We start from the raw sequence: 18,656 nt of genomic DNA on the forward strand, positions 1-18,656 counted from the left end.
GGGTTGCAGCGAGTGCATTGTCCACTGCGCTACATGATGTAAATATGCAGGCGACTTAAATCAGTTAATACTCGTGGTTGTTTTTAAAAGATGCTAAAATTGTAGTAATTATAGAAATAGAATATTACACAAACATTTCCATTTAAACTAATCAAAATACCATATATCTGTCATGATTACTTGAAATAAGCGTCAGTCATCACCAGCTGTGCAGTAGTGGTGAAATGATTAAGATTATTCAGGTTACTAAGGAAGTCACTACTCTTTCTTATTTTTTCTGTTTATTGAACATATACACAGCCAAAACATGTCAGGTATCCAAAATCTCAGACAGCAATTTACTTGTATTGTTGACGCTCTTGAAAATCAATTTTCTTTGCGAGTTTTATTATTGAGTTCCATCAATATTCAATGAACGAAGCGAGTCTCAAACTACGATGTACTTTTAATGTTTACAAAATATAAACCCGTAAAAAATGTCAAGAATATGTGAATTTTAACAAATTGAAATTATGATCATTGATGTGATCAGCTCTAAAAAAAAAAAAAAAAAACCCCAACAAACTCCTATTATCTGGGTATAGGCTACATATTTAAAAATAAAGCAATCGATCGGAACATGTACACGAGACTCCGGAGTTATTATAGTTACGTCCAAAGAGTGAGTAACAAATTATAAATAAATATGAGTTATAACATTAATAATGGTTTATATCTGACGACAAAACAATTGCATGGTGTCATTGAAAACATATATATTATTATCCTCGTTAACATAAATATTTATGTCTCTGATTAAACTTAACAAACAACTTTAATTATTAATTTTTGCGAACTTCCTAATCTTAACTTAAGAAATTACAATTCATACGATAGGGCCTAGTACTAAATCTTACGCTTAAATATAAATAATTTATAATCCTATGAGAGAGAAACTAAATGCAATTGGCATTTATTTCAATATTTAAAGGGAATAATTCAAAATGGGATGAATTACACATGTTGATGATCATTAAAAGATATAAAACGAGATTTAAAAATGAAACGACATTGTCATACCGTTCATTAAGTATTCCGGATCGAGTTTGTTTGGTTTTTATTTTTATATTCGAGCACTTCCGCTGAAGAAAGAGGTTACAGGACGATTTTTGAGGTTTAACTTGAACTTAGGTTTATACGCGGTTAGGACTTTTCTCAACGAAATGCTACAGCCATGCTTAACGTTACAGACTTAAGCTCATTCGACTGATTGTGTTATTGGTAAACAATCAAGTGCTTAATCATAATGCATGCATTTTTGTTTCATCATTTAACACCGTTAGCCGCCAGGCCACATGACAACAATTCATAATTGTGGCGGATCCAAGTATCCCCAACCAATATTGGTAAATGACAAATATCTGCAAAAAAAAATAAATAAATATTTTAATTGATGATATGGCCTGGAGTGCAGCCTTGATTTTTATAGTAGCTTAGCAGCAAAACTGTAGTTAACTAGTCATAAAAAACTTTGGATGGACAAACGTAGAGCTTAGACTATGGTCACCCATCTGAATTTTTTTTACTAGTTGAGAGTTACAATACATTTACCTGAGCCCTGAGGTTGGCTTATGCTCAGGCTTGAATGCAGAATCTGAGTCATAAGTTTTGGATGCTTGATGAGGTTAAGGTTTTTGAGTTGGTTAAAGTTTTTGGAGCAGGTCAGTGGCGTAGCTACCTTTTAATTTACTGTATTCAAAAAAAGGTAGGGGGTCTGGGGGCCGCTTTGAGGCCATCAGCGGGTCCAGGGCAGAGCCCTGGTGGGGGCCCAGGGGGCGAAGCCCCTGGAAGCTCCTGGATTTTATGTTATTTGAATGACAAAACAGCCTTAAAAATATGACATTTTTAAGTATTATGATTCCAATAAATATGAACAAAAGTTGCTGAATTCCGAGACAAACGTTATTTACCTAGTACTCTTCGAATATTTTCTTTAAAATTTCAAGACCCCGATGCTCTTGGATTTTAGGTTTTAGCTTTTAGATTTACAGGCTTTTGGTGATGAGATATTGTCTCAAAATGTTACAATTTTACATACTGTATGTGTAAGGGAAATATTGAATTTTAAAAGAACGTGTAATTATATATGAAACACTGATACCCCAGCGGAAACAAACTGCATATGACTAAAGATAATAATAGGCGTTTTGAAACAGGTCTATTATTCAAACCGTAACTTGCTTACCTAAATGACAAATTTTTGATCAAGTTTATCACAATGTATCGTGACTTCGTCAAAATTTTAATCACCCGACGGCCGACTTTAAATTACATGTAAGTATAGACTGACAGAATACAATTACGGACAAACACTCAAAACTTGATGTGTTTTCAGATTTTAGTATGAATATTTAAACTTGAAAGGAGTTAAAAGTTTAAATAAGTTTATTGTAGATCATTCTTTAAGCCAATAACATGAAAGTCAAAGGTATAGCTCGTCCATATTAATTTATGATTCAAACGAGCTTCCAAGTAATTTTAATGTAAAGTATGGAATGACGGTATTTTCCGGAATCGTAGTACCGTAATTGCATGGTTTACGTTGAGAACTGAATACTAAATGTGCAGATTATAATGCAGTGGAGTCTCAATACGATTTGTTTACGTGCAAACAATAGGAAACTCAAATCATAAGACCTATGCTTTGCAAAATTTTGTGTATTCAATTGCGTTTTTGCGTAAAGGGCGCTACGCCACTGCAGGTGCCCTCTGAAGATTATGTTAATATTTAGTTATTACTGGTCCTAACTTCACCAAACTTACATAAATGGTGCATCTAATGAATCTGATGCCCTCCACAGGCAAGGCTGCTGAATCAGAGCCATAGGTTTCAGATGCTGGATGAGGTTTAGTTTTTTGGAACAGGTCACATGTTTAATAGATAATAGTACTATTTCAAACTTGTATGGTTAATTTACCTATAATATAAATGAATCACATTTATTGCTTTGAATTGTATATTACAATATTGTATGAAATAAACATCTGATTATCAAGCATTTTTTAACATATAATATATGATAATGTGTCAAACCCCACTACAGTATCCATGAATATCCAAGATCATTAACTACGATTTTCATATAATATGACAATGTGGTCTCATAAAGGTGATGCCCCGTCTCAGTGAACTTTGTAATCTTTGATTACCTATGTTTAATTTTTTGTTCTAATATGTTTCTTGCATATTTTCAGAATTCAGCATCCTCACATGCATTTTATCACAATAAGATCAATTTTGATGCATGCATACACCTACTACCCTGTAGCTGACATCATGAACAAGGACGTCAAAGACATCCAAACGATAGACCCTGTCTGGAAACAGATGACCGAGAAACTGGTTTGTTCTTATAATATATTTTAATTTCTAATGAGTTTAGATATTTGAATGGTGTGAAATTAAAGAATTTTGTTGTAAATTGCATTACATTCCAAAAAAGAAGGAATAAGACAATAATTTTTTTACTTTAAGCTGAAATTGAATTAGAGTTGCCAAAATGAAATTCGTATGAAAAAATGGAATTGGTAAAAACTATGAGAGCTAACTTGAAGATAATTAGGACATGTACATGTATCTCTTAATCTCTCAAAATCAACAAATTTTGTTAGTTGTCAGTGCAGCTTTATCATGATTATTGCTTACATTAATACAGAAGTGTAATGTTCTGTATCATACATCCTTCTGTTTCATCAATATTTTGTTTTATAACTTAATTTCCTACACAGTGTGGAGACTTTCAAAAGTCAGGAGGAGAAATGATTGTTGTTGCAAGCCAGCCCCAAAGACAGATGTATGCCTGCTGTACATCCAATGCAAGGGAACCAATGCTGAAAAACTTCAAAACCTTCAAAGAATGCTTGCAAATTCCACCAAGTAAGTAATGCTGAAGATAGTATCAAGAGAAATTGTGAATCAGCCAAATATATGGTTTTTAGCTTATCTGAACTGATCACTTGTGAACACTGTATAGTTAATTCTAATATACTGGTTGTCATTCCTTCTGTCATTTTCATTTTCTTCTTCTCCAGAACTACTGACAATTTCAATTAGACTTGGTATTGAGTTAAGGACTTTCCAGATTTTTCAAACCCTCTTCTAAGGGGGAGATAATTAAGTGTAAAGGAATGGAAGGAATGACCACAAGTGGACTTGAACCCATACCCTTTACTTTAAAACCAACGCTCTATTGATGAAGCTAAAGGTATAGATAGTGCTGGTAGAAGCGTGGCATTACTGAGTCTATTAAACACATGCACATAAGAAATAAGGAAACAGTATTTTTAATACATATATTTCATGAACAAAATGGATGGTACATGTAATACTAAAACTTAAACACAAGCTGTCTTGTATGTGGTACAATCAACTTTCTCTGAATCATTTTCTCCTTGGCCTGAGAAGAGCTGAAATACAGGTTTTAAAGTTCATGATTGCATTAAGTTTTATGTTCATTTTAGTCTTTACTTTATTTTATTGTACTGTGTTTGAAATAGTATAGCTAGGTAAGTTTTACTTACCTATAGCTATACTATTTCAAACACAATACAATACAATAAAATAAAGTAAATAATTTACTTACTAAGTAAATGTAATTTTATCAGAATTGAACATATTGATCAGGAAAGAGATGTTAAGTTTTACTAAATGTAGTTTTTAGCTCACCGAGACGAAGTCAGGGGGAGCTTATGCTATACCCTCGGCGTCGGCGTCGGTGTCGGCGTCGGAGTCAGCGTCCGGACCTGGTTAAAGTTTTTGTTGCAGGTCCTGTATCTAAGCTATTACTTGTCCTATCTTCACCAAACTTGCATGGATGATGCATCTGGACCTACTTATGGACTTGAAAGACTTGGATGCTGAATCTGAGTCCTAAATTTCAGATGCTGGAGGAGGTTAAGGTTGTTGGACCAGGTTAAAGTTTTTGTTGCAGGTGCCCTTTGATAGCAATATCTAAGTTACTGCAGGTCCGTACTTCACCAAACTTGCATGGATGGTGTGTCTTATGATACTGATGCACCAGACAGGCTTGAGTGCTGAATCTGAGCTATAGGTTTCGGATGCTGGAGGAGGTTAAGGTTTATGGACCTGGTTAAAGTTTTTGTTGCAGGTGCCCTCTGATGATTATATCTTAGTTACTGCTGGTCCGTACTTCACCAGACTTCCATAGATGGTGTGTCTTATGATACTGATGCACCAGACAGGCTTGAATGCTGAATCTGAGCCATACGTTTCGGATGTTTTTAATAGATAATAGTACTTTTTCAAACTTGCATAGTTGATTAAACTGTAGTATGAATGAATCACAGATGAAGCTTCAGATGTCGAGCTTGATCTCCAATATCAAGGATGCTAAAAAATATATCTCAGTTATTACAGGTCCTAACTTCACCAAACTTGAATGGATGGTGTGTCTTATGATACAGATGCACCAAACAGGCATGATTGTTGAATCTGAGCCATAGGTTGCAGATGCTGGAGCAGGTTAAGGTTTTAATTTCTAGTGCCCTCTGATGATGATATCTTAGTTATTACTGGTCTGAACTTCACCAAACTTGCATGGAGCTGCGTCTTATGTATACTGATGCACCTGACACGCTTGAATGCTGAATCTGAGCCATAGGTTTCTGATGCTGGATGAGGTTTAGTTTTTTTGGAACAGGTCACATGTTTTATAGATGATAGCTTGCATAGTTGATTTAACTATATTATAAATGAAACGCAGAGGTTGCTTCAGATGCAGAGCCTGATCTCCATTATCAAGGATGCTAAAGAAATCTCCTACCTCACTCAAACCTGCTCGATAGATAGATGTGTTTGTTGATAAATGATATAACATGATTCCTATGATAAAGTGTTGTATGGTATGAAACGATATTGTTTAATATGATACAATATAATATCATATGTAATATTATAAAAAGTTATATGATACGATATGATATTGTATAATTTTTTTTGATATGTAATGATATTATATCATGATATCGTTATGTATAGTATTGTATATTATGATACAATATTGTATAATATTATATTGTATTATTAATTTATTTTCTAATCACATGATACTATTACATCAGATATTGCAAAATATAATATTGTATATTGATACTATATTGTATATTCTATAATATTGTATCATACGATTTTGCATGATATGATATTAGTTTCTGTAATAGAGAATTATATCACATGAAATTGTATAATATGATACTGTTATATTATATAATATCGTATCATACGATATTGTATAATATGATATTGGTTTATAATATGATATTTATCACATCACATGAAATTGTATTGTATGATATTGTAAAATATATTATTGTATCATATGATACCATATGTATAATAAAATATTGTATTATATAATATTTTACTTTATCACATAAAATTGTATCATTTGATATGTTACAATGTTGTATCAAATTATGTTGTATCATATGATACAATATCATATTATGTATCATAAATGATACGGTATTATAAAATATCATACTTTATTATGCAATATAATATCATATGTTTCAATGTTATGATGTATTATGTAATATGATATTGTAATATAATACTATATTATATTGTTTTATATATTATGATATTGTATTATTTGATCAAATACAATAACGTATAACACAATACAATGTCATATCATACGTTACAATATCATATCTCATCATTGTTTATTATGGTATTTTATTGTATTATATGATATATGTTGTAAATATGATAGGATGCAATATTTAATTTAAGTTTATATTATTGTATTGATTAACATATAAACATATGATTATCATTCAATTTTTTAACAGATGATATACGATATTGTGTCAAAACAGAATCCATGAATATCCAGAATCATAAAGTATGATTTTCATTTAATATGATAAAGATGGTCTCATAAAGGTGAAATCTCATAAGGGTGATGTCTCGTCTCGGTGAGCTTTGTAATCTGTGATTACCTATGTTTCTGTATAATGGTGATCTATAAGAATCTCATTATATCAATTTATATTTAAAAATTAATAAGTTTCCAATACAAAAAATAATACACTCCAAATTTTTTTAAAGGATCATCCAAGCCATCATTAGTCTTAAAGAAGGCAGCTAAGAGAAATTGTTCCTTGTGCTCAGCAGTCTGTGAAGAGCAAGATATGAGAGACTGCAAACCAGAGGATGCCAAGTACGTACTGGGCATTGACGTTCCACAGAATAGTAGGATATGCGGAGACTGTTCAGACAGTATACAAAAGTACCAGGATTTCAAGAAAATGGTCATAAGAAAACAAAACAGCTCAAAGATTAACTCGGATGAAAAAGCAGTTTCTACAACCCTAGAGAAGGTAACACCAGGAAATAAAAATGTGATTCAAAAACCTACGAGTGAAGTACATGTAGTTAAGGAATGTAAAAATGACAGTGAGAGTCAGTATTCAGATGAATATTGCAGCATTGATTCAGATATGTCTGGAGAAATGGAACATCATGAGGAGTTAAAAGAAGCAGAGAAATGTGACAAAAAGAAACAAACCACAATTTCTGCAAAATCGGAAATCAAGCAAAGTAGACCTGTCACGAGATCAAGTTTGAGAGAAACCAAAAAACAAAATGAATCAAAACAGATTGTTGCCAAGAAACGTAAAGAAGTATCCCCAGTTAGTGAGGTTACAAGGCCCATCAGGAAAAAAACGCCCTTAATTTTGTCTAAGGAGAATGAAGCAGAAACCAAAATGCCCATAGGAAATGAAAACCAAAATTTGACCCAGAGGGTATCAAAATATTGCACACCTGCTAAAACCAATGTTGAACCTATGAAATCAAATACCAGCAGAAAGACAAGATCCAGCACGGGGACTCCTGAAAACTCAAAGACAGTTAGTATCCCAGAAAAGCAGAAAGCACCAAGCTCTTCAGGGTTGAGTATTGAAAAACGAAAATCTTCTCCCAGACTGATAGCGCCAAAACCCATTGGAACAAATTCTTTATCAAGTTTGGCAGCAGCAGCAGCTTCTATTGAAGAAGCAGGTTCAGTAGATGAAAAGGTATCAGTAAAGAAAACACAATTGTCAAATGCATCAGAAAAGCTGAAAATTACCTGTACCGCATCTGGTTCATTGAAAGATACTACCGTTAGTACTTCATCCAGTGTAAACCTGATTTTGGTTGGGGGACCTGATCAATTTCAGCTTGTTCAGCCATTGACAGAAAAAGGACCATTAGCTCTTGATGAGATGGTAGTTTTATCCAACCACTTGCAGTCACAGTCTGAGGGAATCATTAATCCACCCGCAGCTACTCATCAAACTGGAAAAATTTCGATTCCATCATGTGAGTCAAACCTGTTCAGCATTTCTTCCATAGTTCCTAGTTTGCTGGACAAGTCCAAGAGCTCATCGACAGTGCTGACAACTGCATCAACTAGTGTTGTTTCCACTCCAGAAAGACCATCAGCCATGAATTCTGTTGAACAAAACACTGCTGATAATACATGTAGTTATACATCTTCAGGAATGGTTAAAATTTTACAACCTCAGACAAATTCAGACTACAAATTACCAACCAAGCAGTCTTGTAAACCTGGGGAACGTCCTTTAGCTCCAAAGATAAATGCTTCGAAAGATTCAGAAGAGAGAATTGCTGGCACATTGAACAGTGCAAAAGCGGCACAAGCAGTTCCAATTTCAACACCTCTTCAAACTGTAGTAATCGTTGGTGCACCAAACTTGATGACACCTGCACTCAATACAAATAATGCTGGTTTAATGCTTTCATCCTCACAAGTTCTTACACAAACAATATCTACATCGCGATCGTTATTTGGGAACACTGTTGCCATATCTACATCATCAAATTCTGGAACAAAACCAGCCAATCCTATGCCTGCATCATCAAATTCAGGAACAAAACCAGCCAATCTAATGCCTGCATTATCAAATTCTAGAACAAAACTAGCCAATCCTATGCCTGCATCATCAAATTCTGGAACAAACTCAGCCGATCCTATGTCTGCATCATCAAATTCTGGAACAAACTCAGCCAATCCTTTGCCTGCTTTATTGAATTCATTAACAATACCAGCCAATCACACGCCTGTATTATTGAATTCAGGAGCACAAGCAGCAATGCGCCGTTTCCTTCTGCATCCTGAAAAGAAAGAAAGCAAGAAGAATACAGATGTAGTGAACAGAAGTGACAAGGAAGAGACAAACAAAACCAATTTGTCAACAGGAACTAAAAGTACACTCACAGTTTCTACAGCTTCAACACAAAAAGAAAACAAATCTCTCGATAAAAAAACGACCTTGTTTAAAATAGGCGATGTGTATTATCAGTTAGTTGTGAAAGATGGCAAGCAATTCTTGGTACCAAATGGACAACAACTGCTTATTGGTCAACCAGATGTGCCTGCTTCAGAGCAGAAGAAAAAAATTGCAGAGTTAGGAACAGGAAAGAATATTTCAAACTCATATAAAAGAAAGCTGATTGGAGAGGCAAGTTTTACTTATTTTGTAAACATTAATGACACAACAAAAAAAAAACCTTTTTGTGCAAAGACATCATTTGAAACGCTACATTTTTGCAAGTATTGGGTCCTTTTGCCGAAATTTGAGCAAAATTAGAAATCCAATAGAATTTTGCCTATCCAAAATTGCATATTTTTTTGCCTATTTGTATACTTCTTTTTCATCATGCTATCTTTCTCTAGATCTGATCATGATCAAATAATTTTCTGCTGATTTGAGAAACTATTTCAAGGTGTAGTGAGCCACCTTAATGTACAAATGTTAATGTAATGGAGGACCTGAGTTCATGAAAAAAAAACCATAGCATTTATTTATCATCTTTTTCTGCAATGTTGGATTGTGTAAAGTGTAAAATGTATGTTTTTATTAAAGCAGGAATACCATATAGTTAACCCGTTGGCTAAAGCATACCAAAACAAAAGACCCAAAACATCACATGCAAAGGAAGAAAAGAAAGGTAATATTCCTCTTGCAATTTCATTTTTAGCCTAATGGTTGGAGGTGAATTTTAGTGTGATTTTAATATCTAATTTGTCTATTGTTACTTATTTAAACATTACAGGAATTACATGTAACAACTTCTCTGAAACAATTTTACTTGTTTTAATCAAAACTAAGGTACAATATCTGCAGAAAATGGATAGTATTACTGTCATTGAAAATGTTCTACATAAACAACACAATTCATATAATTATTCATATTAAATGATGAGTGAGAAAAATCCATCAAAATTTGTAAAATTTCCATCCTTTAGTCATTTTTCAGTCTTACAGCAAGACATATTTCATGATATCATACAAGGTTGTGATACTAAGGATCTTTTCAGCTCTACCCCTTAAAACCATAAAATATATAATATCTTTTCTATGTTTTAATTCTAGCAATTAATGTTTTGAAAAATCATTTTTTTTTCTTCAGAATCAACTCAAGATTTAACTCCAGAATCTGAAAGTGACCCAGAAGAAGTAACCACTGAGGAAGAGCAAGAGAGACTGGTAATTTATGAACACACACACATGCACTCTCTCTCTCTCTCTCTCTCTCTCTATCTCTCTCTCTCTCTCTTTTCTGTGGATACATTATATGATTAACTTTAGAAGACTTTAACTATTTAAAAGAACCCTTAATTAGGATATATGCCCTCATTTATTCTATTTTCTACTCTCAGAATAAAAACACACCCAAAGACCAGCTACCTGGAAAACAGGGCCATCCTATATCAGATAAATCTCAGACTTCAGCGGTTGATCATGAATATACTGGGAGGCGAGAAGTAAATGGCCCTGTGAATTGCCTTAAATGTGATTTCTTTGCAACATACTGGAGAACTATGGCAGATCATATGAGGAAGCACAACATGAAGAGATACTGCATCAAGTGCAACAGCTTCATGACCACCAGAAAATTTCCATCTCACTGTTGTAAGCGAAAGTCATTAAGGAAAGCAAGAAGACAAACATGTTTAGTCTGTTCTAAGCTGGCAAGTAATGCTGTTATGTTGTTCAAACATTACAGAATAAATCACAAATCAGAGATTGAGAAACATGGCCACTGTAATGCTCTATACAGAAGTGTAAGATCCCAAAGCATCTTTGTTTGCAAAGGATGTTTAAATGTTGAATATTCTGAGCTCAACATGTTAAGCCATGTGAAGAAAGTTCATATCTGTGTACCCAGTGAAAGAACAAACTCCTTCAGTCATCTGCTTCACAAAAATGAACCAGTCTGTGCTTGCCCGGTGTGCTGGCTTCACTTTCCTGAGAGAAAACACCTTGATTACCACTTGAATGTCTTCCATGTCGACAAAGATAACCATAATTGTCATCTGTGTAATGAAAAATTTAACAGTAAAGAGGACTTAGTCAATCACTACTCTACCCACCAGCCCAACATTAAGTACAGCTGTGGAATCTGCAAAGAGTTCATAGAGCCCATGAGTTGTCTACAGGAAGTTATAAATCACAGAAATGCCCTCCATCCAACCAACAGCCTTCATGCTCTGCTGTTATGCCCAGTGTCTGGTTGTAACAAGAGCTTTGATGAAGATACAGAATTTCTGCAGCACATGACCCATCATGAAATAGGACAAAAGTACAAACACAAATGCTCGAAATGCGAGTTTAGCGCCTCCTCTGAGAATATCTCTGCCAGGCATGCTGCAAAATTCCATTATGAACCAGAAAGGCGATGTAACATATGCACAAAGCGGTTTAAAACACCATCAGAACTTGATACTCATCTGGAAAAGCATGATGAAGAGATGTATATATGTGAGTATTGTGGAAAAATCAACTCCAACAGTTCACTGCACAGCCAGCATATGAAGAAGCACAGGGAACGGATGAAACCGAACACGCTTTTCTGTGAAGTGTGTGGTGAAGGATTCAGGGCAGAGCCGTACTTAGCCAAGCACATGTTTGTCTATCATCCAGAAGTCAAACACAGCATAGTGCCAACACATTTCCCGTGTATCTATTGTGATCACAACAGTTTGTCTTCAGTGGCCTTTCGGCAGCATATGTCCTCTCACAGGAAGATAAACCCGTACCTTTGCAGTTTTTGTGATAGACGCTTCTGTGATAAGAACCTGTTGAAAAAACATTTAATTAAACATAAGCAAGGAATAAGTAAGAAGTTTAGGTAAGTTTGTGTTAGTTTTATCATATGTAACTGTTGTTTATTGTCATTATCCAGACTGTAATACCCTGACTCCAGTATATCTTATGATTAATGTGTATTTTTCATGAGTGCATAATTATAATCATCTAGATAATTAACGACATGATATAAGTATACAGTAGTACATGACTGTATTAAATGATAAGAGTGAGATAATCTTCACTGCTTGCCATCAGGGCTTTCATTAGGGGTGGAATGAGTATAGATTCATGCCCATTTCTATGATCAAATTTTACCACTCTAATATCATAATAAGATAAATACACAATTCGAAAAAAAATGAAAAACTAGCCTCTTCTTATTGATAAATTCATCTCTCCATTTCCAAGTTATTGAAAGCCCACATTGCTATTTTTGAGTACTATAAATTTCTTATTCCTTGTGTATACTTAATTCCACTGTTTTATATCAAATTGCAAGTCAGAATATAAAATTGCACCAATTTTTGGTTACCTGGTATAATTTCTATAGTTTAAAACTGTCTGAAAAATAAAAATGAGATTTTAAAAATATGTTAGGGTTGCTTCTCACAATTTTGCATTGATTTTAAATTTCCTCGCATTTAATTTGGAATCTACAGTATCGTCAGTCTAATTTATGTAATATACAAGTCTTGATCTGTGGTATAAAAAAAAATGTTTGTTTAGTAGTGGTTCCTTGATATCTCTCATTATACAGTATCTGTAAGTTATGGTAGGGATTATAAATATAAAGCCTTTCTTATTTTGACAGGTGCTTTGTATGCCATATTGATAGAGAGGCCCATGACATGAGGACTCACTTGCAAGGAGAACCCCACAAAAACAACTGTCAATTAGCTGGCATCGATGTTCAAAATTACAATCAGGACCTTTTAAATGCAATGCCTTCCAAATCAGAGATGCTGGAACGACCAAGAAATTCAGATGATGAAAAAAGTTACGTAGACCGGTGCGTGAAGATCCACGAGGACCATTGTCAGAAAGCAGCACGAGTGATAGCAGAAAGAGAGACTTACTCAGTGATGATGTCGGACGGACAGGAGCTACAGATCGACATGCAGTCTAATAACGCCCAGTGCCAAGAGTGTGGTTTGGTGTTCAAGACCGATGCAGATCTAGAAGAGCACAGACGTTTTGTCAAACGTATAGGTTTCAAAGCACTTAGAAACAATTTCACCTGCCAGGTTTGTGACATCTATCTCTTTGGTAAGATAACTGTTGTGGAGCATGCTGGAACTGAGAGGCACATCGAGCTTTGCCAGAGGAAGGGAATCGACCCTGGTGATGTTCTGGACAAGAATAAGATTCCCAACAAGTTGCGCATAGCTAAAAGAAAACAAATTTCAAGGGATGGGTATAGATGCAAGATTTGTGATATCTATTTAAAAAGTAAAGAGAGTAAGGATTCACACATTGAAAAAGCATTCCATGTCGATAAGTGTCAAGAGCTTGGGGTGGATCCTGCTGGGGACCACTTTGAAGATTACAATGATGAAAAGAAGTTGAAGAAAAAGGTTAAAACATGGCAACAGGAGCGGGTGAAGAAACCTAAAGAGATGAAAAGGGACAAAGTAATCACAACAAGGAAGAAGAGACGAGTCATGATTGAACTCCAAGGTGTGAAAGTTCCTAAAATGGTTGCATTTGGCTGTCTGGTGTGCGGTGTGGATTTGAGTGACAGGACTCAAACCATAGATCATCTGAACACTTCAAAACACATCATAAACTGTGTATGTAGAGGAATTCATTCGGGTCCTGCTAATCTTAAAATCATAATTGATGATTATCATTCAGTGATTGGGAAATCCATAGCAGAACTTCTAGGAATCCCCTCTACTTCCACGTTCCCGCTATCAGAGACAGACAAAACGCTTTATCAGAAACAGATACAAGAGGCAGAATCTGCAAAAACACGGAAAAAGAGGATTTCAGTAGAAGCAACAAAAACCCTTGAGAACACCATCGACCTCCTAGAGAAGAAGCTGTTCAGCCCTGGCACTTTGAAAACAGTATCGCCACAGAAACCATCACGAAGCTATACACAGGGACAGCCAATCTCCAGTGGTGATATATCGACCTCAAACAATTCACAAAATGACGTTTATCAATCGAATTCGGTTTCCTTTAATGTTGCTATTCCTGTGTACCAAGGTACATTCGTGCCACCGTCACCAAGTAGCAAAAAGAGGACGGCAGTTCGCAACGTACCTATGCAGAGTGTGATCGACGAGGGACAAGTGATAGCGGAGGACCAGATTCTCTATGATGACGTCACAGAGGTGCCCGATATCTCCCAGAACACGGCTTTAGCAGCCTTTGGCACAGAAGCAGCAAATTTAGACTCGTTCAAGTAGTTCTCAAGAATTTTAAATTTTCTTTGTTAAAGAGAGTTTTAAAGGAATTTGCCTCTTTTTTAAACGTTACATTGTTTATTATTGGATAAATCTTATTGGAAAGATTTGGAATTTTCAACCATTATAATTATAATGGTAAAACTCAAAATGCATGCAATAGAAGAACATTTAGACTGATTTTGCTTCTACAGAATAAGCTTTATTTTGACATTCTTTTCTATTTCGATAGATAATGACTGTTTTGTTCATTACTGTTTGCGAACTATTTGTTAAGGAGTTCATTCATTTGATAATTGCCGGAAACACTTGTAACATATGTCCAGTATCGCACAAGGTTATTGCGAGACTTGTCACATGCACGAAGTTTTTGGCTGTCTTCTAGGCTTGTTGTAAGTTTTGTTTTATATAATCATTTTGTTCAATTATCTGTACAATAATAAAGTATTACCATGACTTGAATATTGTTTCCTTTGAAATCACGAAATGGAATGTGTAATGATACAATTTAGTACTTGTAGTTTCATAGGGGATTAAGTATTTGATTTAGATTGTCGATTGTTGACTTCAGTAGAATTATGATATATTTGAGATAAGTCTAAATTGATGCGCAGTTTAGAACAATTATATACCCATCCCCCTTCGAGTATTGGCGTCGTTAATCGCCTGTAGTGTATAATAGCATTGCATTGTAGTGTTTTTTAGTGATGCTACAGATGGGTTGGTTTTCTCACAACAAGCGCATCTTTTTTATTTTATTTTTTTAAATATGGTAAGTTTGTTTTTCAAAAAGATAAGAATGTGATTATGGCTCCATATATGGTTTATTGCACAAAACTTGACTAGAAAGAAAATTTGATTTTTTTTTATACAAACGAGTGGGACGCCAAGACATAATTAATTGTGTAAGGATTTGCTGCGAAAACATTATTTTCTTTCAGTATGTGCATCACTTACCCTTCCCACCTTAAGTGTGTAAATGATAATTGCTTCAAAGGGAGAGGGGAGGTGTTTGGTGCGCGTTCTCTTTAATTTAAACATCCCCCCCCGCTACACACACACACACACGCAGAAATAGTCTGATGTTTTGGGGTGTACATGGTTTTAACTCTGTGTAAGTGAAAGTTTATGAATAAAATTATGGGGAAAAACTCCGTGAAAGTGTGAATTTAAAAGATTAGTTCAATGTGCCACTTTAATAGACACAATATCTACTCTACACGGAAATGAGGTGACAAAACAATATGGATATGGAAAAATAACATTATAATTATAAACATACAAACCCTAATTATTTTTTATAAACGAATTGTGCCCTCCACCCGACTTTTTGGGACACTGCCAACAGAATATATTAAGGAAAGTTAATATACCGACCAACTTGAATATACGAGGAATTTATAGACCCCCACCCAACGGACCAAAATTTTAATATTAGTGAAGTTAGAGTCACTGTGTTCAATCCCCCAACCACTTTAAAAAGCTCTGCTACGTCGTTCATGAAATCCGCCCTTTTGACATATCAGATATTGTAATATGCGTTTGAATACTGAAAAAAAGATATTTATATGTGTACATACATGATATATCCCCATAAATGTGCTTAAAAATTTAGCAAATATTTTAGTTATCATATCCGATCCTGTTATTGTGAAGTGCATATTGAAGAGTTTGCTTCCTATAATTAAGTATTCGTATAAATATTGTAAAATCGTTTTTATAGAATTTTGAATAAATAGATCAAACTCAAAATAGATAGAATAATATTTTAACCATATATAAACAAAGATAAATTATATCCCGGTTGATCGATAGATTGGAACTGCGAAATTTCCTTTGACGTTTGTGTCACAAGGTCTGTTTCCGATTTGAAAGTGCATAGAGAACTCGTCTGTTGGTAAGGTCTTTTTGGTTATTTTGCAAAATCTATCATCCGGTATTGGTAAGAAAATTTTTGTTTGAAAGAAAAAAATTGTACATAAAAATCAATCGAAATTTTTTGACATTTTTATGAAATATTTGACGAGAAGCTGTACGGGTAGGAACACTGTGGTTTTTTAATGTATCGGGAATGGGTATACCGGTATAAGATTGTCCTAAAGATTTCAAGTACATGTATAGCTTTATTCAAAAAGGGTTTCCATATTAATTAATATTAATCGTTTGTAATATATTTGAATATTCACATTTTCAAATGTCTTTGTCTTTGAATAAACTACGTAACGATTTTGCATAGTCCAGTACATTTCGTGATTTTCATCAATGACTTTTAATATAAAATCGTATAATTACTAAAAATTATAAAAGGAACCATTCTTTTCATAATCAAAGAATAATACATTATTCCTTAATCCATACCTGATACCGAATTACGTAACACAATCTGTCATCTAATAAAGTCACAAATATATTATAAGTGGGAATATGATTCATAATGTGTGTACAAGTTTAATTTCATTGAATGTAATTTTCATATTTGACTTAAGTGTGTATTATAACTGTTCGACATTTTACTACATTATATTTAGGTACACCACTCGAGCAAATATTCATGAACGGGAAATCCCCTCATTTACTTCCTCTTTTGAGATATCCTGTTCGATTTCGCTATACTTATGTTTTAATATAGTTAATGACTATCATAATTGCTTAAAATTGACGTGTTTGCATTTAAGTCGCACCCGACATTTAGATATTGATTTTTCCTTAATGAATCAGGATTTTTTCTTACTGGGAGATCTTGGTTATAACTCCCACACGTGCTAATATTTTACAATATATGGTCTTGGGAGAAGTCATTCAGCGATGTTGCATGTTTATGGCCAAGAACAAAACTATAGGATTAGTCTATACCCCACAAGTGTTTCCTTACAAGAGGCTTAACCTAGCCTTATATCATGCGGAGCACTGCCGATAAAATCAATTTCTGTTCTCTTGTTACAGCTGTATAAAGTAAATAATTCCCAAGTGATCGGATTCAAACATGAGCATGAAGAAGAAGCAGTCGGATGGTATTAAACAACAGGCCATTCATATCCTCTCCATGATGAAAAAACAGAACGAGAAGTTGGAGGACAAAATGAAAAAGTTGGTCAAAACGGATATAGTTACTGCCAAAAGAGTGTTCGAATCGGACGTGGACGGGTGGACGCCCGTACATGCCTGTACCCTGAAAGGAAGCAAGAACCTGCTGAAAATCATGATCAGTTCCGGAATAGATGTCAATTTCCGAATGGGTCAACCGGAAGGACTTCCCGGGGAGTGTTCCCTGCTCCACATAGCAGCGTACAGGGGCGATGTCAAAATCTGTAAATATCTGATCAGTCGCGGTGCTCGCGTCGACATCCAGGATGGCTGTGACAGGACTCCACTGTATTACGCGCAGACGAAACAACACAATCGAGTTGTTGAGTTGTTAAAGCAGAAGGACAGAGGTTTGACTTTGACAAACAAAGATCAGGACATCGTGATGGTGGACGAGTGCCCCACCCCACAACCCAGCAAATTCTGTTTCTTCCCTCAACTGAAAAGTTGACATAATTATGTTTTTACATGCTATGGATTGCTCGGACGACTTATTTATTTTTATTTAATTTGTTGAAGTTTTTTTTGCAATTGAAAGAATTGTTATAAGAGTATGGTATTCACTTTTAAGATTTATTATTCAACATGAGTTTCGATAAACAATTTTTGTCACTTTTAGTGCAGGATGTAATATTGTAAATGTATTATAACATATACATGTAATATTGAAGAATACCATCTTAATGTTCACTGTAGTGTACGTAGAATCTAATATAGTACGCAGAATCGTGTGTGTGTGTGTGTGAATATATATATATATATATATAATTTTTTTGCACAGATTGTGTCAAAACCATGTGCGTAGAATACAATCGTTTTAACTGAATTTGACATTATATTAGTTATGAGTTTTACTGTACAGTGCCCAATTGTGAGTGTAACACGTTTTGTTTTCAACAATGTGCTACAGTACCATTGTGAATGACAAGACCCCCTTACACGTTGTACATGTGTTACTGTTAAATACTAGTTCATGTAGTTGAATCTGTTTGA

General features: G+C 34.5%; 2 protein-coding genes across 2 annotated transcripts; both read left to right on the top strand.

The window, feature by feature from the left end:
- Positions 1–1,098: 1,098 nt before the first annotated feature.
- Positions 1,099–18,159, top strand: LOC105333456 (uncharacterized). Its single transcript, XM_034481284.2, has 9 exons — positions 1,099–1,153; positions 3,235–3,382; positions 3,769–3,916; positions 7,115–9,534; positions 9,943–10,024; positions 10,487–10,563; positions 10,737–12,208; positions 12,980–14,971; positions 17,523–18,159. Exons 2-8 carry the CDS (start codon positions 3,251–3,253, stop codon positions 14,580–14,582), a joined length of 5,934 nt encoding a protein of 1,977 aa, XP_034337175.2. The 5' UTR covers positions 1,099–1,153; positions 3,235–3,250; the 3' UTR covers positions 14,583–14,971; positions 17,523–18,159.
- LOC105333492 (ankyrin repeat-containing protein DDB_G0279043) lies at positions 17,563–18,114 on the top strand. Its single transcript, XM_066084276.1, has one exon. The coding sequence runs from the start codon at positions 17,563–17,565 to the stop codon at positions 18,112–18,114; it is 552 nt and encodes a 183-aa protein (XP_065940348.1).
- Positions 18,160–18,656: the final 497 nt, after the last annotated feature.

This window comes from Magallana gigas, chromosome 5, assembly GCF_963853765.1.
Source record: "Magallana gigas chromosome 5, xbMagGiga1.1, whole genome shotgun sequence".
In the NCBI taxonomy this organism is placed as follows: domain Eukaryota; kingdom Metazoa; phylum Mollusca; class Bivalvia; order Ostreida; family Ostreidae; genus Magallana; species Magallana gigas.

What these genes read in the sequence shown, in the direction of transcription:
- LOC105333492 (XM_066084276.1), top strand. Translation starts at nt 17,563, where the DNA reads ATGAGCATGAAGAAGAAGCAGTCGGATGGTATTAAACAACAGGCCATT.
- LOC105333456 (XM_034481284.2), top strand. Translation starts at nt 3,251, where the DNA reads ATGCATTTTATCACAATAAGATCAATTTTGATGCATGCATACACCTAC. An exon ending in AACAGATGACCGAGAAACTG is followed by an intron (nt 3,383 to 3,768) that starts GTTTGTTCTTAT and finishes TTTCCTACACAG; the next exon opens with TGTGGAGACTTTCAAAAGTC. An exon ending in GGAATAAGTAAGAAGTTTAG is followed by an intron (nt 12,209 to 12,979) that starts GTAAGTTTGTGT and finishes TTATTTTGACAG; the next exon opens with GTGCTTTGTATGCCATATTG.